The sequence below is a fragment of the Neolamprologus brichardi genome, chromosome 7, assembly GCF_056152115.1.
Source record: "Neolamprologus brichardi isolate AB-2024 chromosome 7, ASM5615211v1, whole genome shotgun sequence".
In the NCBI taxonomy this organism is placed as follows: Eukaryota; Metazoa; Chordata; class Actinopteri; order Cichliformes; family Cichlidae; genus Neolamprologus; species Neolamprologus brichardi.
This window is the reverse complement of record NC_142110.1, coordinates 43,762,245-43,786,855: the sequence shown is the minus strand read 5'-3', so window position 1 is coordinate 43,786,855 and position 24,611 is coordinate 43,762,245. Positions and strand designations below refer to the sequence as shown.

At 41.0% G+C, this 24,611-nt stretch overlaps 1 protein-coding gene across 2 annotated transcripts; it reads left to right on the top strand.

The window, feature by feature from the left end:
- The first annotated feature begins 13 nt into the window (after nt 1–13).
- On the top strand, nt 14–24,159 carry mrrf (mitochondrial ribosome recycling factor). Of its 2 annotated transcripts, XM_087843640.1 has the most exons (8): nt 14–213; nt 4,648–4,824; nt 4,960–5,112; nt 13,488–13,606; nt 21,012–21,103; nt 22,406–22,565; nt 23,378–23,456; nt 23,489–24,159. In XM_087843640.1, the coding sequence occupies exons 2-7, from the start codon at nt 4,650–4,652 to the stop codon at nt 23,453–23,455; spliced, it is 777 nt and encodes a 258-aa protein (XP_087699766.1). In that variant the 5' UTR covers nt 14–213; nt 4,648–4,649; the 3' UTR covers nt 23,456; nt 23,489–24,159. The 2 variants fall into 2 exon arrangements, with proteins under 2 accessions (XP_087699766.1, XP_006788835.1); XM_006788772.3 differs by having other exon boundaries at nt 15–213; nt 23,378–24,159.
- The last annotated feature ends 452 nt before the right edge of the window (nt 24,160–24,611 follow it).

The window sequence follows — 24,611 nt, the reverse complement described above, 5'->3', positions numbered from 1 at the left end:
TACTGTTTGGTATCGCCTTTATCATTCTCCTACAACGCTTCCAGTGTCCTCTTAGTCGGTAACCCCGCCCAGTCGGTGTAACCCGTACAGATATCGAACAGCTACCAGGTGGCCATAACATACAGTCTCGTAGTGATGACGAAATAGATGTCAAACGCGTTTTCCCCGATGGCTTTTGCCCAGGCTGTCACGCTTCTGTGAAGACTTTTTGAAGTAAGTGTGTGTTTTGGTGCACTTTACAGTTGAGGCTTTTATTTTGCTGGGTTGTTGTTGAAATTAAGGGTAGCACTGTGCTGAACACAGTTCAGTTTGGTTCAATTTGCCCCCTGTAAGAATGGAGAGAAGTCTTACTGACCTTCTCAACCCCTCAGCCATAGAGTTGTACAGTTAGTTAACCTAAATGTGCATGGGCTTGTATGATAGCTCCCAACTGCTGTGAAATTTGCACCGAATCATTCTGGTGCTGTATGCAGGACCGAGTCCACAGTAATATAAAAACACATGAATTTTTAACGTCATGTTAATGACGTGCCCCATAGATGGCTGGGGCGCACGTTTCTTATTGATTTGTGTGTTTGATTTGATTAATTGTGAAGTTACTGTTGGTGTCGGAAAAACTACAAAATTACCACTTTCATACCCAGCTGGGTAACAGGAAGTCTGTGAAAAGGTCCATTAAAACATGTACATAAGCAATAGTTCCTGTTTTTACATATTTAGACTCACTGGATATTAGGTTCATCTTGCCTGTATTGGATTGGTTGCCATTTGAGTCCAGTAAACCCACTGTCATTTTCAAGAAACCAGTGCTTTTTGGTGTTATTTGAGCTATTTGCACCATGGGTTGCATCATCATTGCTGATTTGAGGCAGGATGGATGCATGCTGCAGCAGAAATCAAGACTCATCAGACCAGGAAACATCTTCCAGTCTTCTGTTGTCTAATTTTGGAGAGATCGCGTTTATTATAGCCTTGCTCTCCTGTTCTTAGCAGACAGGAATGGCATCCAGTCTTCTGCTCCTGTATCCCACAGTGTTCGGCGTGTTGTGCACTCAGTGATGCTGTTCTCTATACCTTGGTCGTAACTAGTAGCTATTAAAGTTATTATTATCTTCCTGTCACCTTGAAGCAGTCTGACCATTTTTCTCTGGCATCCAGAGACAATTCAACCAGAGACCTGCTGCTGACTGGATATTTTCTCTTTTTCTCTGTAGACAGAGCGTGTGGGGGAAGCAGGGATGAGACATTTTAAAGCCATGTCATTTAAATATGATGTGTGACAAAGCTGAATTATGAATTGTTGCTGTATAAATTGTGTTCATTATCACAGATATAACATTCTTTGTGACCTTTTTTTTTCAATATTTGGGACTTTTATCAAAATTAAATTCACAACATGAGACAGTGTGGCAAGATATCAAACCTTCTTTTAATCGCACACAGAGTGTGAAGACAAGAAGGTTTAGTCGCGCATTCAATCACCCAAAATAAACAGCTGTGTGCCATTCCTGTTTTTGTACTATGATGGTTAAAAAAACCAAGAAAAAAAACCACTTTGGCAATAGTGGCACTTTTGCTTCGTTGAGTAAAGCTCTGCCAGAGAACCTTTTCTCTACTCCAGCTGCACCTTTCAACACTGGGTGCTAAGACTTGGTCACAGGCCAGAGGACGAAGGAAGGAAGAGATCTGGGGGAACAAATCAGAGAAATGAGTCTCCATTTCATCATTTCTACATTATGCTGTGGTAAAAACATATTCATCAACACATTATGGTGATTGATTGTTATATCAGTCGAACTGCAGTGCTACTATGTGATGAAATGATTTGTTTGAATTGATCGCATCCTCAAGCCTGTAACAATGTGAAGTATTGTCTGGTGCCTGCTTCTAAAATATGGGGATCTTTTGCATTTTTGGTATTCGACAAAAAAGAACATTTGAGGAAAGTTTAGGAATTCATTACACACTAAACCAGGTGTGCTCAATGGTTTTTAATGAGAAGAAAATAATTTGTTTCGCTCCCAGCATGAACATCTTGTTTGAGGAAGCAGAGCCATGCAGAACATCATCAGATACTCTGCTGTGTTGTTCGCTGCTCAGGCTGCAGAGCGAAAGGAGACAGAGCATGCGGGTTCACCAGCTGGTTTCTGCTGCTGGAAGACGCAGGGTGTGTCTGCAGCTGCTGCCGTGTGTGTGAAATCTACAGGACGTGAGGATACAGTATCCCACTGAACACCTGTGCCTCACTCTTTCTGCTCGGCTGGCTTCTTAAAGAGATCTGTCACCGTCCCGCATCTCGGCCTATCGTCTCTGCCACATTGTGGCGTGTCGCATCATACTTGCTGGGAAACCTGCCAGCCGTGGATACCTGTTTTGGGCTTGTACTGGAGGTGGTGGTGTACTGTGTAGCCTAAATATTGCCGCAGGAATGAGTTTGGATGTTGGTCAATATCTGAAGTGAGCGTTGGATTGACTTCGGGGATTAGTGGTAGCTGGAGGTAGAATGGCGACAGTGAGTTCAGTGTCATGTCTGGTTGGAGACAAACCACACCCAGTGGCTTGTTTAAAGCTCACTGTGACACAGCCTTTGACTTAAAATGTTAAATTTGGGTATTCAGACTGTTCAGACGGTGTGTTTCCCCTCACAGGTCGCAATAAATACACGAGGCACAATAGAAGATGTCAGGTGGGCAGCAGTGCACCGCACGCTGTTCACAACCACTGACTGTGAAAGACAGGCTTTAGAGTCTTGTTTGTGTATGGGGGGCTTAAATATCTCCGTGCTTTTCTGCACTTGTGTGTGCACACCGAGGGTCAGTGACACAGTTCACAGTCAAGAGCCCATTTGTGAGGTGGGGTGTGATTCGTCCATTGAAAGGCAGGGCCTGCTGTCATATTGTTGTTTTTTTGGGGGGGTTTTTTGAATGGGAGGTTCCCCCCTCAGGAATGCCCAGACGAGTGCGCGTGGGCTGAGATAATGGTTAGCTTTATCCCACAGATTTATGAGAAATGGCATGTTTTTAAGTGTATGAGTGTAACTGAATGTAATGTAGGTGGTAGAGCTGACTGTTGAAAGCTTCACAAAAACAGTGACGTGTGGATGGATTTATAAGAACCAACCTCTGTCTCTGTTCTACTTTGAGAGAAACTCTGGTCAAATGCATGGGCTGTAATTCAGGTGGAAAGGATTCATTTTTTTTGGAATACCAGAAAAATAATAAACTGTTATTTAGATCAGTTGATGAGTAATTTTTGAGCTGCTCTCAAGAATTTCTTATTCATAGGCTTTTATCTCTGTTTCACAACCCAAACACGCACATGATTATTCATGAAAAGAGTTTATTTTATTTTTTTTATTATGTTTTAAGGGGATCGTGCACATTAACATGTACACCGAGACTCATGTAAATGGGCTTTAGTTACACTGGCTGATTTTCATCTGCAGTCCCTGGCAGGTTTACAACGTTTGCACAGAGTGGGGAAAAAGAAAGACTTAGATACACTATAAGGATAAACGTAGTTGGCCACCTACACAAACCCACTCCATGACACTTTAAGCACACAGTTTTTGTGCTGATGTTAATACCAGAGGAGGTATGAACAGTTATCAAGACCATTCACCTTCGCACCTACGACCAGTTTAGAATCACCTAGTAACCTAACCCCATGCGCATCTTTGGACTGTGTGCAGACACAGGAAGAACATGCAAGAAAGGCCCCAGCTAGATTCAAACCCAGGATCTTCTTGCTGTGAGGCGACAGTGCTAACCACTGTGCTTCCTTGGCTGTGTTGCTGTGGTATTTAAAAGCTTCTATTTTGCAATAATATCACTCCACTCAGGGCTGATTGTGGAGTATCTACAAGGGAAGAACTTTCACAAAGTGACTTCTTGAAACAGCGGCATCCTGTTACAGCACCACGCTCGAGCTCTTTAGAGTGAACATTTGTAAAGACAATCTGCACGGCTAGGTACTTGAATTTACACAACCGTGGCAAAGGGACTGAAAAAACCTTTACCGGATAGTGTAACATAACAGCATGTTCACAGTCAGAAACATAGAGTAAAAGATCACTTAAACCTCACAGGGGAAAAAATTAGTTACAAAAATTTGGAAAAAATTAGATCAGATCAGCTGTTTATCAAGCAAACATTAGTTTATGATGCCATTATGTGCACACCATTATGTGCTCTCACTTAATAACAGGTTTCATTTACTTACAAAAGAGCAAATATTGATCATTCAAGTCAATCCCTTTTATTTGATTTGAATGCTTTAATAATTTATGGAGACCATAACAGAAATGCTACAAAGCAAATGTAGCAGATGACAGATTAGTAGGTTGCATTCATTTTGATTTAGTTGCAATTCTGTCAGAAATTAACATGCATTTACTGAGGTGCACACAGACTACGGTACTGTACTGTTAGAAGAAGATGAAGGCCTACCTCCTGCTGGCTGATATGAGCTATTACCTCATTTTGATTAATATTACCAGCTGTGCTTTCAACTGCTTTTCTGATTGAATTGTAGCTCTGTCGAATGTAATCACATGTTGCCCTTCCAAACTCAGCTGTATAGCATTTATCTACTTTAAAATGTTTTGTTAATTTAAACTTTTTTTCCCCCCCTTTTCTGTGTCAACAGTTATGGCTTTGAATCATCTGAGCTTGCTGCGGCCTCTCCTGTGTCAGCCCCTGCTGCGACATGTCAGGTCTCCGCTCACATCCAGAGTCAGCCTTAGGCCTCTTCTGGCTCCTGACGCCTTCCACCACCCTGCTCCTGCTGTATGCATCAGGCTCTACGCCACCAAAAAGGCCAAAGGTCAGTGAGGAGATTGCTGAAGTTAACTTGTACAACTTCTATGACTCTGCTGGCACAAATGTGGTGTTATTTATCTAGATGAGTCTCCACTCTTCCCTCTGTTTTTTCCTTCTTTCTCTCGTTTAATCTTCAAAGCCAAGGCAAAGGGCCAGTCAGGGAAGGTGAACATTAATTCATCTCTGGTGGAAGACATCATCAGTCTGGATGAAGTGAAGGAGGACATGACCACTGTTCTCGATTCGCTCAAAGATGACTTCACACGAAACCTCAGCATCCGAACCTCGCCAGGTAGTGAGCTTACCGTACTTTTCTTTCTTTCTTTTTTGGACTGTGCCTTTCATTCCTTGTTGTTCCAGTACAAAGTTCAAAGCAGAGAACAAAGGGTTACCAACAAGGCAGATGAAGCATGAAAGCATTACCTCTAAAGTTAAAAGAAACGTTCAGACATCACTTCATGTACGTACAGTCCAGACTGAAAACATTAAGACAGTTAAACACGTGGCAGCTAAACTTTACCTGTGTGCTCGTCCAGCTTTTGTTCATGCACAGAAAAGCTCACCAGCCTCACATAACAAGGATATCACAAAGAGGCATATTCCACAAAGGCATGTGGATTCTGTGTGAAATGTGAATGGAAACAAAATGCAGAAACAACATTTTAAAATAGAACATAGATGATATCAACTATTTCAACTGAGGAAATCTAACATTTTAAGAAGATTATTGTCTTATTTTGAATTTGAGATCTGGTTGCAACAACAAGTCTCATAAAAGCTTTAAACTGCATTGCATCCTCTCTTCTTTTAACAACAGTCTGTGAACATCTGGGGACTGAGGAGTCCAGCTGTGGACTTTTGGGAGAGGAATGTTGTCCCATTTGTGTCTGCTATGAGTTTCTAGCTAAGCAGTCCCAGGTCTTTTTTTGTCATATTTTTCATTTTCAGCTGGTCAAAGGTCTGAAATGCCAGCAGGCCAGTTCAGCACCGCACCCTTCTGCTACAAAGCCATGCTACTGACTGGTTGAGATATGATGTCTGAATTGAAGTACATGTTGCTCTAAAACCATTGAGCATTGATGGTACCTTTCCAGATGTACACGCTGCCAGTTCTGTAGGCTTTAATGCACCATCTGAGATGCCAGCTTTTGAACTGAGTACTTATAATAAGCTGGACAGTCCCTCTCCTGTGTAGTCCAGTGTCCATATTTTCCAAATAGAATTTCACATTTTTATTCATCTGACAACAGAACAGTTTTCCACTTTGCCGAGCTTTGGCACAGAGAAGATGGCAGCATTCCTGGATCGCGTTCATGTGTGGCTTCTTCTGACAGAGCTTTAACCTGTATTTGTGGCCATCGCGGTGAACGGTGTTCACACACGGTGGTTTCTGAAATGTTTCAATCTCATGCAGTGATTTCAAAGACAGAATCATATCAGTCTTTAATCCACATTGCCTGAGAGCTCGGAGATCACAGGCGGCCAATATTAATTTTTGATGATGTCACCATACAGAGAGTCTTTTGATGATATTATGTACTGCAGATGATGACAAGTTGGAGAAACCTCTGCTCATCTTTACCACCACCAGGGAGGTTATGTTTTTGACATTCTGTCTGTAAGCCCGATAGTTTGAAAGGTCTTGAATCAATTCTGATCAAACTTTGTAGGTTTTGAGTCAAGTAGGGTCATGTAAACAATCCATTAAAATTGAACGAGAGCGAGAGAGAGAGAATCTAAAAGACAATGACGATAAACAGTTAAAGCCTCGGAGAAGTCGATAGACATCATGCTGGTAATGATGTAAATGATTCTTCCAAAAGCATTTATTATTATTATTGTTTTCCTTCACGGGCATCTTTCCATTTACTTTTGTGCTCCTAAGCTGTTAAAAGAATTACGTCTCCCACTTAGTTCTTTTCAGATTTCTGCAAACCTGCTCGAATTACAGCTGAAACCTTAGAGTGTTTAGGTGAGCTGCATGTTTTTGAGAGGGGGGGGTTGGGGCTAATTTTCATCCTAAAATGTGAAAAGTTGTTCTTGTTCACATCTTTAAAGGAAAATATGCATTTATGATGAAGACAGATGAGTTTTTTGGGGTTATAATAATGCCAGAGGAAGACATTTAATGTGGTATTCATTATTTCATTTTCAGAATTAACATACTGGAGGGAAAAAATGGGTATCTGTCCAAATATAGTGTGCACTGTAGTTAACAGGGCGGCTTTTTCTTCACGTTTTTAAAACTTTTGGAATCAAAGTCTTTCTCGGACACGGCGCCAAAAGGCTTAGCATAAAGAGATCCCTATTTGATGTTACCTTGACCCCGCCTTGGCCCCTGCTTCCCCAAGTACATCCAGGTCACAGCCTCTTTTTTTTTCTCTCTCTCTCTCTCTGCATTTTAATAAATGGGGGCGCGCTCGGGGAGTCAGAGGTGGGGTGTGTAATGGAAGCTCCCGGGGGACGAGGCAGCTGCCTGAATCGGACTTCAAACTGAAATTACTTTGAATTTGTTCCACTTTTCTTCCGCACACGTATCTGATTTGCTTTTAGTGTAGTATTCCTTTTTTTTCTTTTTTTACACAGAATGAAGACACATACAATATCATTAACCCTTCAGTGTCCAGCTTTGCTTTTCACATTCCCAACTTTTCTTTTTTTTAATCCGGTTATCACTCAACTGATTTTTGCTCTGAGTCATTTTCTGTGTGGAGCCCTGCCTCTATTACTTTTGTCTTATAATTTTCCAGTGCTTCTCAGCTTCATACTTTGTCTTTTGACTAGATAAGACCACATAAGAAATTTTTAAACCACCTTTTTACAATTTTATAACACGTTTCAGTCAAAAGTTCCCTTCATCACTTCCTCTTTTTCCAGTCCTTTCTACCGTTTTTTGCATCAATCCCTCTGTTCTGTCATCCTTCCTGTGTCCCCTCCCCCTAATCTATATATCCCTCGCTCCTTTCCTCTGGTCCATTCATCCCCCTCTCCTCTGTCCAGCTGGACAGTAATCCAGGGAGGCAGCAGGACTTAGAGTTGACAGCAGAGATGAGATGGTGGAATGGGATGACGTCAGCTGTCCGAGCGTGTGTGTGTGTGTGTGTGTGTTGTTCATGAACCTCTCATCTGGCTCTCATTAAACTTATGAGAGTGAGTGTATGACTGTATGTACTGCTGTTTGTTGCCATGAGTCTGTACTTATGTGTGCAGCAAACACGTAGCACAAAGTCAGACAGATAAATGCAGAGAGTGGGAGATCAGTGCTACGCCCACCATCTCATGGTCATCGCAGATGGGTAATGTGACTTGGAAACTAGCGATGTGTCCAAGAAAACATTGTTTAAAGTAGACTTCACATTCTTGTTTCTCGCAGACGGGTAAAAACAACTAGCTGAAACATGGATATCGCCATTTCTTAAGCTTTTAATCAGCATATACTCTCATTGCGGTAATTGTAATCCGCCCAAGCTGCAATGTATGTGGACACCCGCTGATCACATCACATGTAGGAAATCATTAAATTACCGTTTTGGAAAGAGCACGGCTATGAGGATGCACTCATTGGATGCATGTGTGTGTGTGATTGAGCTGGTTCAGAGCTTGGATCTGCAGAAATTAAACTGAATAAAAACATGTCCAGCTGTCTTTGTGAGAACTGGTTTTGGACGTCAGATTTATGAAATTTTTACAGGTTTTTGTAAAAGAGTGTTTTGGCCTGCCTCCTTTTTTCACACTCCTTCGAAAGCTTGTTTGAGGGTGAAGACTTGGTTTTAGGGAAACTTTAGAATTAGGTTTACCGAGTTTTTCCTGGCTGAAAACGCGGCTCTGTGCTGAGTCTACACACAAAAGCACATCAGTCCACATACGGTAATGAGTCTTACTTAACAGAGCTATATACATTTTCCTTTTACCCCTGGCCATTTGATAAAGAAAAGCATATTTATCCTGGAGTAAATAAAATAAAACCACTTTAAAAAGAAATGCCTGAAGTATTAATTTATCACAGCCCTGGTGATTTTCTTTTGGAAGAAGGCCAATAGAACAGAATTTTATATGCAGGAAAACCCCAGAGTTTAGTTTAGTTTAGGGTTGGACTGGAGGTCTCAAAGTATTCATGACTAAGAAGCCGATGTATGATTTAGGACAGCGCAAAAAAATGCACTAATCCAACATATTTAGTGTTTGTAGCGCGTCAGAAAATGGTTATGTTGGTATTCGCCCTTTTTGTGCTGTTGGCATTTCTCGACAGCACCTATATTTGTAAATTTCTTCTAACAAGGACACTTATAATCAGACACAACCGGGCACAGGTCAGAGCACTTACACAAAATCATAGTGCTGCCTTTCATTGGATTCAAATAGGTGCAACATTTTGTCCTCAACAATCTGAGCAGAAGTAAAGCTTTTCACGTGTAAATGAGAACACCGGTCAGCACACACAGATGCAGTATTATTACTCCACAGCTTTGCTGTTATGTGAAACAAAAACCATTTACACTATTGTTCAGAAGTTTTAAGCCGCCCCTCGTTTTTTTATTTTGCTAGGAAAATTGGAGACTTGCAAATCCAAAGTCAGTTTGTACAAGTTTGAAAGTCAGTATTTGATGTAATTATCTTTATTTTTCAACACAGCCTGAACTCTCTTAGTCACACTTTCTAAGAATATCTTTATGTAGTCCTCAGGAATAGTTCTCCAGGCTACTTGTAGGACATTCAGAGCTCTTCTTTGGTTGTTGGCTGCCTTTTATTCTGTTCTCTGTCAATGCGACCCCAAGCTGCTTCAGTAATATTGAGGTCTGAGCTCTGGGGAGGCAATCCATGACTGACAGTGTTCCAGTGTGTTTTCTGTGCAGATGTGCTTTTACTGCAGTGAAAGTATGCTTGGAATCATCGTTATGGTGAAAAATGAACCACTGTCAATCAGAAGATGACAGAGACTCCAATGTATTTTATAGATGCCTGTACCCACTCACTGTTGTAGCCTAGTCTTGATCTCCTTCATACATACTGATGATAATTTAAAAAATTTCCACTTGGATTTGCATCCCATTAAGAACTGTTGCTAAGAATGGATTCATTCCTGTTCTACTGTAATTTGGCATACACTGCACAGCGCTCCATGCCAATATATGACAGGTTTTCAGTTCGTATCTCTTTGGTAATCACCTCGTTGGTGCAAAAATATAAATTGGTGCAAATTTCATTTCAGCAAAAGAGTGCATTTAAAATTGGTGTTTTGTTAGGTTGGGCGTTTATCCTTGAACGATTCTTAGGACAGTGTTAAGTGACTTAAATAATTACAAAAAAATGGGGTATGAAGACTGGACTGAAAATGAGTCATTGTTCAAAGAAAATGAGAACTATTGATCAAGATCACTTTTATAAGAATTACAATAAAGTCTGGCTTCTTGGAAGCAAAATATAAAGCCATGAGAGGTGGCTCAAGACACAGTACCCCTTTCCTCAAAAAACTGACTGGAGCAGGCAGCAGTCACTCCAGGAAAGGGAGAAGTACCAAAAGGCGAGAACCGCTCATCCAGACAACCTCAAACTGAGCACTGGGCTTACTCGGGTGAACGACATTACAGCCAGCAAGTTTGCAACGGTTCAGACAAACACTCGCTGAGGTAGGCGAAGGAGATGGGAACTGATATAAATTTTTACAGCACCTTTTTAAAAGGAGAATTTGGCCTGACAAGACACAAAGGAGGGGAAAAAGTGCAAATTAATGTGGTACGTATCCTGATTACACCAACACCCAGACGCAGCATACAGCTTAAAATCTGTTTTTGGTATCGTTAAAAACTCAACGTGTTTAAAAAATAAAGAGCATTTTAGCCAAATTTCATCCGATATCTCAACCAGCTGCCACCCCCTCTCACCATCCATCTTTGTAGCAATGACCGACTGTCTGCCGGCCTGCCTGCTTAAAGTACTTGCAGATGTGCTGGTGCTCGTTGTGAAGGTGCAGGTAACAAAGTCAGACAGGCAGAGATATGGGCATGAGCTGTCTGCATGTACACAGAGGGACAAAGTAAAAAAGAGAGACGGTATAATTAGCAGCAAAGTAGGCAGCATGTCAGCTGATATCCATGCTATCACATCATACCAACCTTTTATTTTTAATTCATTGCAGCTGTATCTTATTTTTTTGATTGGATATGTCTCTCTCTTTTAACCCTTGAAATCATATGATAAATTGATCTTTTAGAGAAAACTACACCACTGGCTCACCTTCGGTTCACCTCACATTTCCACAATCACACACCACTAGCGCAGCCCCCCACCGGGTGAGCCGGGAGGGAGTGATGTAAGGCAGAGGTGGAGAAGAAGGAAACAAGCGCGTCTGAGGTTAGCCAGATGGAGGATGGAGAGGAGTGGGTGGATGCAGAGAGGGAGGGAGGGACAGAAGTCAGCTTGTGTTGGCAAACATGCATTAGTTTCGTTCAGTGTTGACAAAGAGGGGAGACAATAGATCATGGAAACTTTTAAGAGTCTGACAGTGGTCTCAAAATTAATATTTTTCACTGTGCTATTGCACGTTCCTCTGTCTATCTGTTAATCTGTCCAAAGGACTAAATGATTTTTCCCCTCATCTATTCCATTACACCATAGCAACATCTTATTAACTATGTGCCAGTGCTGGTGTTAACACACAGGGTGAAACTCTATAGTCAGACCATTTTTATTTTTCAATTTCAGCTATTTTGCTTCCATAGCTTAAGCTCCAAAATACACATTTGGGACCAAAACTGGTCTGTCCGTCGTTCTTCCAAAGTAGTTAATATCTAATGATAAAATACTCCATCGGTATTATCATACATATATTTTCAGAAAGGTTGTAATGAAAAAAAGCCTCTGATTGATTTTTAAAGTGATATAAAGCTACTTGCAGCTGCTTTGTTACTCGTAAGTAGTCGCCGTAGCATCGCAAGGCGTTGTTTGCCTCATCCACGGATCAGACTGGGAATCATTCACTTGTTAAGCAAATGTGCAAATCACTGCAATACAAATGTTGGTTTAAAATTGACAAATCGAATGTTACAGTACAGGATTTTAGAAGACACAATCAAAAAGACATCTTTTTTCATACTCTTAGCTCGAAATCTTCCAATTTAGGAGCGCTAACAAACTCTTATTTTCCTCTCTGTTTATATTTTGAAGGTTTTTACAGAATCCATTTGATAATATATCTTTAAGAGACAAATTTTACTTTGTTTGCAAAAGACTTGATTTTTTTTTATAGCTCTTGAAAGTATTTTCTGATTTATGGAGTGATTAAAAATAGATTTCCCTCCATCTGTGAAGCAAGAATGAATGATTAACCTGGCTTTAACCAGAAATACAGTTACTGTTCTGTTAGTAATCAACTGAGCTGTTTCGTGGTGGTAACTGCTGCTTTTTTTTTTTTTTTTTTGATTTGCTTTCACCTGATTTTAAAGCTACAATTTACAGGTTTCCTCTAAATGCGTCACAGAGAGGCGATAATTAGGTTACTGTTTTGAAAAGAGGACAGCCATAAGGATGCATGTGAATATGAATACATGTGTGCGCAGAAATAAGTTATTAAAACATGTCCAGCTACAGTGCTGTGCAAAAGTCTTGAGCCAGCCTCCGTTTCTTTATATTTTACTATAAAAATGGGGAAACGGGTGCAGTTATTCACTCAAACATGTTGAAATATACATGGAAATACAACATTTAAGGCATTTTATTTGAGTTTAATTCAGAGCTCATCTTTGAATGTTGGCTGCCTTTTGTTCTGTATCAAAATGATTCCACACTGTTGAGGTCCAGGCATTGGGGAGGCCAGTCCACGACCAATATTCAATTGTATATTTTTCTATCCAGGTATGCTTTTACTGCATTAACAGTGTGTTTGGGATCATTGCCATTGCTGAAAAATGAACCACTGGCAATCGGATACTTTCCAGGTGCTGCTGGAGCAATTTTGAGACGATTCTGCCAACACAACTCACTTAAATGCGTCCCCACACTGTGACGGAGCCTCCGCCGTGTTTTAAAGATGGCTGTGGATGCTGACTGTTGTACCTCTCTCCTAACCATGATTTGCCAAGTTTTCCGCAAAGAGCTCTTTGGGAATTACCTTGTTGGTGCTAAACTATTATTTCATTCCCATCAAATTGTGTTACATTTGGCTTTTTTTTTCAACTATACAAATTATGTGTTTCTGCTAGTAACAAAATGCCTTAAAATACATTTTAAAATTGATTCTATGGTCTTCAAATATTGAAAAAAAGCAGCCAATGTCCAAAGAGACACTCTGAAAGACCTTCAGAGTGCCTGGAGAACTACTACTTAATACTACTTAAAAGAAATTGCAATAAAGTCTGGCTCCTTCAAAGAAAAATATAAAGAAAATGATAATGAATCTATAATTATAATTCTGGGGTCAATGCATATCATATCTTGCTGAAAGATGGATTTCATAATTAAAAACAACAGTAAGACAGAAAAACAATTAAAGTACATTAAATGTATAAGTTAAATCTGCCTTACAGTAGAACAGTTAATCCTGTGATGCGAATACAAAGGAAAAATCGGGATGCTACAGTGCACACAGTGAGAACACAATGATGCCTAAACTGTCCATGAAGGTAAATAAATGAAGAAAGTAAACACTGGCATTGACCTGTATTTGTTTAGGAGCTCTGGATCACATTGTGGTGACGACTCAAGATGGGAAGTTCCCTCTCAAGCAGCTGGGCCAGATCTCCATGAAGTCACCTCAGCTCATTATGGTCAACATGAGCAGCTTCCCTGAAGTAAGACGATCTCTCTCACACACACACACACAGAGTCAAACAGAGCACACACAGCTATGATTTCTTCCTACCGGTATCAGTTTGTCTCATATGGACAAGCGCGCAGTAACTAAGCTTTGTAAAAATAATCAGACGCACAGACAGATAGATGGTCCTCCTCACAGAAGGAAAAGTAAGCCAGACCAGAACTCGAATCTCACATCACTCTGTAAATGAAACCTGACCTACCTCTCTCTCTCTATGCTGTGTCTCAGATGCTAATTGATTGATCACTCAGGGAGCCCTTTGTTCTGGGGTGAAAGATAGCAACAAAAGTCTGTATGTGTGTACTGCAGCGTGGATATGTCTTAGTGTGAGTTGTCACAGAATAGGAAATGACCTCATTTTACCCCCAGGTTAGGAAGGAATGGATTATTTTTCTTTTTTTGCTTCTTTTCGCTGCCTCCTTTGCTCTGTAGATTTTCACGTTTTTTGGTGGCCAGACTTTCTGGTGGTCTGGAAAAGCTGAATGTGCTTGCATGTGTCACTATACAGTCATATATCCAGAGACGCTAATGACCGATATGCTCAACTTTCTCTGCTGTCTGCTACATTTTCTTTGATCTCATTAAATATTGAACGGAAATATGTGCACAGTCCTTTATTCTTGCAAATGACAAACAAGAAAAAAATGATCTGAAAATGTTGCAAATGAAAATATCTCCACATATGTATGAATGAGGAAAAGTGCAGCAGACAGGATACAATACGGAAATATGCATAACCAGGGTTTTCCTGGCTCATTATGGGCCTTTGGGGGATTGGCTGTGCACAGCAATAAAGCACAGTCACCGGTTTCACTACAGAGACACAGAAATGTGTGCAATTTCTTACTGTTTAGGACTATTTTATTAATAAGATTGACTATTTTGCCTGTGTAAATAAACCCCAATTAACATGTATTTGTTTTCCATTTGGCTCTGGTTTAAACCCCTTTGGATGGATGCCAAAATGTCATTTATGTGGAGGAAAAACTAAAAAACCAAACCCAGCAGTGTTGGTATAATCTGGAAGCACACAACAGGAAATAGTCAAATTTAGACTGATTTCACTTCTTTAAACAATTTGCTTTAGTTGAGGGTGATTCTTAAACTAAATGGCTAGCTTTTAGTCTGAGTTTAAGCCCTTATACCAGGTCTGAACTCTCAAACAGACCTGAGAGAGATGGAGTGAAAAGTAAGGATGGGCTGATTCTGGTAATAGTTTGTTCTAAAGGCCCATTTCAGTCACTCTGAATGCCTATGAGGTGTTTAGAGAAACTCTGCCCACGCCACCCACAACCACCATATTATCAACCTGCGGAAAACACCGCTCTGAAATTCGGGCACTTATGAAAAAAGAATGACTCAATTCTCAGGAGTTATGTCTAAGATCGTAAAAGTAAAGTAAAACTAAACTTCCCGACAGTCTCTTTTTTTTCCAGTTATGTCATCACAGTGACATCATCAGACAATGTCATAAGTTGGTCTTTTTCATAGTGGAAGGTTGGGAACAACAGACACTCGTACAAACAATCCACTTTAGTAACCACCAGTGTTTTCCCAGCAACCAGCAGCCATGCTGAGGTCTAATTCTGTTTATTAAGAGACACCGACACACGCATGAAGTTTCAATGGTTTTTAATAAAAATGTATTTATTTTCTTTTGATTAATTTTTTAAAATTTAAAAAAAAAAAAATTATTTATACTGGTTTATAATTCTACTAGGATGGAGTTTACCTGGAAAACTACATGTAACATAATGTTAGTCACTGAACCGCTGTGCATACCTGAGAGGAAGAGGCAGTAAAGTAGAAGGCTGATGGAGGGAGAAGATGAGGATGAAGGAGACGGAGGGAGTTTGGAGGCAATGAGGAGAAAGTGGCAAGGAAGAGGAGTCTACTCCACCGTCCTATCCGCATTTTTTGTGTTTCAGCTGCTTCCTCTCATCCTTTTCTGTCTTTCCTCACATCTGGTCCAATCTTCAGTCTCCGTATTGGTCTCCAGGTTCTTCCTCACCTCCTCCGCTTTCTTTCCATCACTGCCTGTCCTTTTTTTCTCGTATCTTCCATTTTTTGTTCGACTGTATCCAGTTCACTTTTTTGCCCTCGGTTTCCTTCTGCACTTCCTTTTAATACTTGTTTTGTGTCCTCCACCACTTGTTTTTCCTCACCAAGTTTATTTTTCTTTTTCTGCTTCTCTCAGCCACTCTTGCACTGCCTTTTGCACTTCCTCCAATTCTTTCTTGTCTTCCCACGGTTCCCTGTGCTTTTCAGTCTTTTCTTGGCCCCTTTCAGCTTCGGTCTTTTCATCTTTCTTTCTCTCTTGTCATATTTCCTATTTGCTTCTGTCACGTCTTTCTTTACCTTCTTCAGTTGCTTTTTTTCCTCCTCTTTCAGTTTTCTGATTGCCACCTTAACTTTTTCCTTTTCCTCATCCAGCACTTTCTTTCTTCCTACAGTTTATTTTGTTCCTCCACAGCCTTCATCTCCTTCTCCAGTTTTTCTCTCTCTGCCATCTCCTTTGTCAGACTCTCCAGAGCGCTACAGTTTGGCATACAGGCCTTTTTTTCCTTTTTTTTTTCTCTTTTTAAGGTTTACATTGAGCCTCCCAGGGAGACTCCTTCTACTCGTTGAGCTCCAGTATTCCTGAGCTGCTCCCTCAAGCATTTCCCTTCCACCCTGTCTCTAAACAATCTTCATCTTTCAGGTGGTTGTTTGAGTTTTTTTTGTGGTTGTTTTTTTTTTCCTCCCTCCAAAAGTGTTAACATCCTGTCACGGTGCTGCTAGTTTTCTAGTTTTACAGTTATCTGTAATAGACTGTGTTTGTTTTGTTGTTAGGAATTTTCCTTGACTGTGTTTGTGTGAAGGACATAAGTATTGGTGTTAAGACTTGCAGGTCTAGTGCTCATCGCTAATGACTTGTCAATCAGAGGTTAGTAAATGAGCGTATCCTGGGTAATCCTTCTTACTTAGAATGACTAAAATATCACCTGAAATGGGTGCTTGAGTGAATAATCCCAGCAGGAAAGTGTTTATAGAGGTCAGGGTTAAAGGTCATTTTCCCATAGACTTCTTTAGGACCGGGTGTCTGTCTGTGACCACAAGCATCACACAGAAGCTACATACTTCTTTGGTTTTAATGTAAAGGCTTTAAAAGCATGCAGGAGCTGCATGTCACATAAGTTGGCTGAAACATTGTCAGAATTGAATATTTTAACATTCTTTGTTATTTTAACGTTTTGAACTGTTGGATGTTTGACTGAGATAAAACCCAGCACTTACTTTTAACTGTATTCCTGTACTGTTCACTTGCACCGTCATTTTTTCCCCCCAAAACTACTCTACATTAACCAATGTGCAGTGAATCTGGGTGGACTGCGAAGGATCCACCTGACGCATTCTTCCAGTTGCATATTTGGACTGCCTTTGTTGCGTCGCTGTGACATAACTTGAGTTTGTACGCAGCCTACCTCCATCTTTTGTACTTTTTGTGGTCGAGGGCAGTTGAGACAGAACTAATGGATGCTGCTTATAATAGAAAGTGTACTTTAAGCTGAGAAATGACCATGGAGGATAAGTTAAGAATGGACAGTCAAGTGATGGAGTCATTCTGCTGTCAGTCTCCGATTGAACAGGGCCAGTCGACAATCATGTGTAATCTGTGTTTGATAACACAGGGATTGTGATAAATCAGTGAGGACTGTGTACAGTGCAGTACTGTGATCAATCAGTGAAAATCACAAATCTGTTGTTGTTTGTAGAAAATTTTGTTGCTGTCTGTATACATAGAAATTCATATTAGCATTCACATTCAGATTCAACCTCATCAGCATAATACTCATTCAGAAATCCCTCCACAGATTGCGCCACGTTTGCTTTAGAACAGCAATTTAACTGCAACAAGACACTCAGCAACCTTGCTTCTATGTAGGAATATAACTAGAATATATTGAGTCGAGTTTCCTGTGGCAGAAAAGTTGCACTCACCGGTGCAGACTGACTCAGATCAGTCTGTAGTTATTTGCAAACCTTAATAAATCTCTCAGTCCTTGCTCAGGTGGATGAGCAACACCCTCAAAACATGGGCAACCAGTTGGTCACCCCAACTACTAGGAGTCAGTCTCCAGCAGCAAAAACCTCATTGCAATCACCGGGCAACCATTAATTGTTTTCCTAGGAGGTTTAGAAGTGGCCGCCATACTATTTTTACTCTGTAAATAAGTGTGATTGAACCACAATGGGTAATAATCAGGCTGCAGTCTGTGGTTAAAAGTGTCTGGTTATGTAGTGTGTGGACAAACTGCACAGCTTGCTGTTGTGCTATGTTGGCTACAGAAATGTTCCTGAACATTAACCTCCTAAGAGCCGAACTCTTCCACGGCATGCATTTTTAATTACTCTTTGATATTTGGGTTGATTGGGACCTGATGAATGTAAAAACAAAGAATTACAAGATTTTTTTTTTTTAACCAAACTTTTGTTTCTAAGAAAATAAGAGCCACGTATGAGGATATTCGTTTAAAATTTCAATAGAACAGTGGCAATTTAATGTCCTCGTAAGTGGATATCAGGCCCTTGTAGAGCAAAATTGAGGATTTTGGTCTAAATAACCCAAAAATGTGATGTCCACATATGTGGACGCCAGGTCCTAGGAGGTTAATGTGACTGTGGCAGAATAATTCATTGCTCTCATCTCTGTAAAACAGAGATTCCTTAATTGGGGGCATTAGCAGGTCCTAAGTAAAGTGACTGTACACTGGCTGTGACGACAGCAGATACAGCATACATCTTTTCTTCTATATATAAAATGGGTAGAAGAGGCAGTGAAGGCAAACGATAAAAATCTGTCTCAGTAAAAAAAAAATTAAAAGAAGCTTCTTTGCACACGACATCCAAGAGCTTTTCCTTTCCTTTTCTTTTCTTTTTTTCCAGTACAACTTGCCAAACAAAAACCTGTTTTTAAATATCTTCCTGCACCTTCTATTTCCACAGCCAGTCACCTGAGGGCTGTGGTTTCCCTCATTTGTTCTCCAGGTGAAACCACAGCATACAAACAACATGCAAATCCGAAGTATTTATCAACACCTCAAATCTGTGAAGTCAGTTTTCCACCTGAATCCGGAGTCTCTTTTTTTTCCTTCCCAGAAACTCTAGAAACCACAGACCACACACACACTGACGGACACACTCATCCACATGCACGCTACCCTGTCATGTCCCGTGTTACCCATGTACCACACAGAGGTGAGTCGTCAGTACTCAGAGCTAACAGGCTTATAATGATGCCTATCCATTACCAGGAACTACAGAGGCCCTGCCATTGTTTTCCATTCATTCATTAAGAGCAGGCTGGGACGATACAGAGAACAACATCTAACCACTACGCTCGGATCCGGAGGCAATTTGGTGTGTGTGTGTGTCCATGTTTAAGCATTAAATGTTTTTTTTTTTAAAAACACACACACAGACACACACACATTCTTCTCCCTTCGCCTATTTGCTTTGAACCAAGTCGTGAGCGTTTGATGTGAAACTTCAGTGTAATTTCTCTTCCTTTCCAACATATTAACCAGAACCTGCCCAGCCTTCACAGAGAAATTCCACTCGGGTTTTAGTAACCACCGGAGTGGTCGTCAGAGAGGGGAAATGGTGATGAATTTGATGCTGAGAACAATCAAACATAGGTATGGGATGAATCTATCACCCCTCGCTCAAAGAGTGCAACTGGAGGCCTGTTTCCCGAATGACTTTAACAAAAGAAAAGAAACCCCTTGAATTAATTTAATGCACACAAATAAATTCCTTTAATGTTGCTGCCATTTCTTTCCCCCAGTGGATGAGGCCAGAAGGAGCTGTTGAGAAAGCAGGATGGGTTAGTGACGGCTGAAGTAAGAGGAGGAAATCTTTTTTTCTCTTTTCTCCACATGCATTGCACATTTGCTTGCTTTGCAAACTGAGTTATGAGACTGTTGCGCTAGCTTGAGGAGTGTGGCTTTGTTCCTCTCCATTGTGTCTATGCACTCTTTTAACTGTAGCTTTATGGTCCTATGCAGTCATTGCTTAACTTAAGCTTCACTTGGTAGATAATGTCTCAGTTTTACACATGTAAACATGTCTTAATATGTCATTTTGAGTTTTAAGTGTATTTCTTAGTTCTGGGAAAAAGACCAAAATCCAGCTTATCACGTAGCTGTTGTTGTTGTGCATTGTGTGTTTGTGGTCCAGTAGTTTTTCTGATCCTATGTTGTTCTATCTCTATGCAGCACTGCTGCCTCTTCAACCAGTGTCCACACAGCGCTCTCCTTTTAATCTCCCCCAATCTTAAGTCATTATAATGATGACAGCTCCAGTCTGGGGGGAAATGAATAAATTTTGATAAATTCAAGACAGATCCCAAGCTGTTGTTTAAGGATTCAGCGGTTACCATAGAGATGCAGCTAACAGTAGTTGGATGTTGTATTATTATAAAAAAAAATGATCCATTGGTGGGGTCTTACTTCTAGACTGTGACTGATATAGCTGCAGGCTGATATCAGTATCTGCATTCATAAAAGTAAAAATGAGAGAAACACCCTTCAACCATGCTGTGAGTGTTCATGTTGCATAGTTTGTCCACCAGAGGGCGCCCTGCAACAAACACAGCATCCTGCTGATCTGAGCAGAGTTGAGCACTTCCTATTTTCTTGGTAAGGACTCGTAAAGGGCAACAGATAACAAGTGTTAAGGGAGGAGTGTTTGTTTTGTGTATCCGAAGAGGGGGGAAAAAATTATACACAGTAATCATTCTACATATACTTCAATATAACTTGTGTAGTTCATGCTTCATGAGTCTTTCACATCTGTAACTCATAATCTTATAGCTCCTGTCTGTGTCATGTACATATGTAAAACATGTTTGCATTTACTGTTTGTTAAGGTGAATAAATATATACATGTGTGTCATTGTAATAAAACAACAATGCATAAATACACCCCCCATATTCACAGGCGAACAAAGTATAAATAACTTTTATTAATAATAATAATAATAACAATAACAATAACAATAATGTGGTAATGATTCTGCCAGAAAACCTTCAAGTACAACTGAACACAAACTCAAAGTTTGTGTGTGTGTTGATGTATCATCCACAAGCAGACTCTCCTGTGGGGTCACCAGGAGTCACCACCCTGCCCTGCAACCTCTCAGTCCTGTCCCACGGGGCCAAGTGTTGACAGTGGCCTGAGGCAGTTCCACACTACATGGGATTTCCCTGACACACACACCATATACACACCACACACAACACCTTAATGATTGCCAGCTGTAGCTAAGCCACTACCTGCACTTGTAGATTTGCTTTTTATTCACTCCAGTGTGTGTGTCTGTGTGCATGTGCCCCCAGGCTACAGCAGCGGCCACCCGTGCCCTCAGAGAGAGCAGCATGAACTTAAACCCAGAGGTGGACGGGACGATCATCAAGGTGCCCGTTCCCAAGTGAGTCTCTCTTTGACGCACTCGCAGACAAACACGCCGGAGGCCAGAAAACATTTTTGCTCCCTTTAGCACTTTCCATCTTTCACTTCTTTTTCTCTTTCACCTTTATTTTTCTTTTGGTATTCCTCTATTTTCCTCCTCCACTCGTCTCCGTGCTCTAAACTGACAGGTTTATTGACTTTTGCCTGTAGATGTATAGAGACCCCCGGTGTGACGACGTGAGGGTTGGGTCAGTCTCTTTCTCTTTCCCCCGGCCAAATCAAACAACCCGACACAAAACAATCAGTCACTCACTCACTAAACTGCTCTGCCTGTGTATATAAAGTATGTTTTTTTACATATACACACGTGCATGTGCGTCTCAGTGCATGACTGCTGTCTTGTGGTTATGTGCATGCATTATCATGAGAGTGTGTGTGCGCATGGAGCAGCAGGTGTTATTCTGGCAGAGGAGGGACACGAGAGTCAGACTGCTTTTCCCCCTGCAATCAGTCTCGGCACGCTCCAAGCCTACATTTGCATTTCCAAAGAGAAGGCGCTTCTTGATTGGCCCTGGAATCGGTAATTAGGCCGTATTGTTTGCAGTAAATAGACGGCGCACTTGGATTGTTTGCAAATAGTCCCTGAGGCAAAAAACAAGGGGGAAAAAAAGCCAATTAAGGACAAAGAGGGAGAGTGAAATGGGAAGTAGGACTTTCTAAGTGATTAACAAATGCAGAGTGAATGCAAAGTTGTTAGGATGACGGATGTTTCGGCTCTGCTCTAAGGTCTGAGGAAGATTGTTTGGTGGTTACTGCAAGTCAGAGCTAAGAGGATCAGACGTCATGCTTATAGGCACTTAGCGTCCCCATCTGTGGGAGTGAGGACCTTAGTTTTCATTATTTTGTTTTTCAGAGTGTATTTGCTCGTGCCACACAAAGTTGTGACTGCTTGTTAGTGTCTCTTACTAAAATGTTGTTGTTTCCATGATATTTTTAATAAAACCTTCTTACCGTACACTACAAAACACAGTAATTACTTCCTAGCTCACGCTTAAATGCGGTCAAACCGAGCTGGTATTAGACTTCATCTCGTCTTAAATAAACATGGTAAATACAGATGCATAACAGGCGGTTTGTGCTTGCAGATGGCAGCATTCGCCAAAAGTGATGTCAAAGCTGCTGGCATGCAGCAAGAAGTCCCATTTCAGTATTTAGACCATCTCCCTTTTTTTTCCCCTGTAACTTTGAATTATATATTTTTTTGCACTCTCGTTTTTTTGTTTTGCCTCTCATTTCTGACATTTTTCCCGTTTCCCTGCAGAGTGACTCGGGAGCACAGGGAGAACCTGGCCAAGGTAGCCAAACAGCTCAGCAACAAGGCTAAAGACTCACTGAGGAGAGTGCGCTCTAATGCTGTCACACAGGTCAAAAAAGCAAAGGAAGCACACTCAGAGGACAAAATACGACTTGTAGAAAAACAGGTAGGAGACGAGGGATTCCCTGAGATTTAAAAAAAAAAAAAAAAAAAAAAAAAAAAAAAAAGGATAGCTTGAGGTGAGGAAAAAATCAAACAGTTTTTCCTCTGTCAGATATGTTTCCCTGAATGCAGCACAACCAGAAGTCACTTTCGTTGTGCTGCATAAAACTCTAAGAAAATATATTTGAAAAACTCATCAGAAATGTGTTGCTCCGAGGTTTTCCCTCCAAAACCCCCCCCCCCCCCCCCCACCAAACTGAAGTGCCTAGTTAGAGTTTACCAGCTGTTGCAATCAAAACATGAACACTGTGCAAGGATACAGCTGATGACAAATAATAACTTTATCATCGCAAAGTTACAAAAAGTTTTATTTTATACGGGGACATGGTGAAGCCTCTCAGTTCATCGTCTATCCAATTCAAGCAGTTTTAGCACCTCCCACTTTAAGAAACATCTACCTGATTGGCTGCCCCTTGCAAACAGAAGGTTTGACCAGCAGGAGCTGGTGAGACGACCATAGGATGTCAGCTCTCTTTGAGCTTGATCAGCATGCACTGTTATAAGAGCACATATTACAGAAAATAAGGAAAAGTGCAGTGAGTCCACTTCACTGATAAGTTAACTATTGATCGTATTTTCTTTATTTGAAAACTACATTCAAAATGAGAAACTAGCCTCCACCTGAATGGAGCTCACCTCCGCTCACCCTCATCCTTTTCTGTAGCTGTTTCACGCCACCTCTTATTAGACCTCTGCTCTCTGAAGCGTTAACTTTCATTACTTTTGTTTTTTCCTCCCCTCTCTCTGCCTACACAGATTCAGCAGATGGCAGACAACATTGCAGCAGACATTGACAAGCATCTTGCAGCCAAGACCAAGGAGCTGTTAGGCTGACTGTGGAACTTGTTATATGTGTCACTGTGAAACAGAGGACACTCTAAAAAGCAGCAACATATCCTTCTTTTTTTCATCTTGTTAATAGACAGTGACTGGATCATGTTGGGGAGGTAGTTTTTGTTCAAACTGCATCTTGGGCTCTTGTTCCTGCCCACATCACTGGGTAAGACCACCTTCTTCTTTTTCTTTTTTTCTTTTTTCTTTTTTTTTTGCTGCGTCGTGATATCTGCATAAACAAAAACTGGTACAAAAACGACAACAGACTACCCGTCACCTCCCTCCTCCCTTGTTACTCTTCCTGTCTTCAAACAAACAGCGAGAAAGCAACGAATGGACTTTTAATGGGATTTGTGGGCCTCCTCCTAATCAAACCCTTTGCCACAGGGCCTGTCTGTTTATATAAAAGCAAGCGCACCCGTCTCAATGTAAACTGGCTGCGGGTTTGTCTTGGTGGCAAGAGCAAAAGCGAGTTTGTTCCAGAGACATAGGAGTCGACCGAACAGATGCCATTAAGATGCTGCCAAACATTTGTTTCACATTGATTCCAAGTCTGTTAAAATGCACTTGAGGGGGGAAAAAAGGGGGCCTTTAATTTCTGTCCATGTTGAGGATTGATAATATGGCTACTCTCTTCTTTAAACACAATAAAGTTGGGAACGTAACATTATTGATGGAGTCCATTAAAGAAACGCTGCTTTGTACCATGTGCGTCATCTTGTTCTCTCTTGTTTTCTTTTCATTTTCTCCACTTTATGTTTGAAGTCGCTCCCTCCTCCATTAGTTGGAGTGATAATGGACTTTTCCTGCGCACAGACCCCTAGGCCCTGGCACCACAATTGTCCATTAGGAGAAGGCTTTTAATGTTGTGCACTTGGCCTTTGCCTTGAAATAGCTGCACTCAGGAACTGTAGCGCAATAGCTGTTGAAACCAACATATGTTTGAATGAGAAACCCAGCGACACTCACTCACACACACAAACCCTGCTTTCATGTATGTGCTGTTTACAGCCATTATGTGGTCTGTGTCATCGTCTTTATCGTGATTTGTTTTGCTTCTTCCGCTACTGGTCACAGGCGGCCCACAAGTCAGACAGGTTTTATTTTAAGTTTGCCCACACACTTGGTCCTACAGCTACACAGTTGATTGGAGACC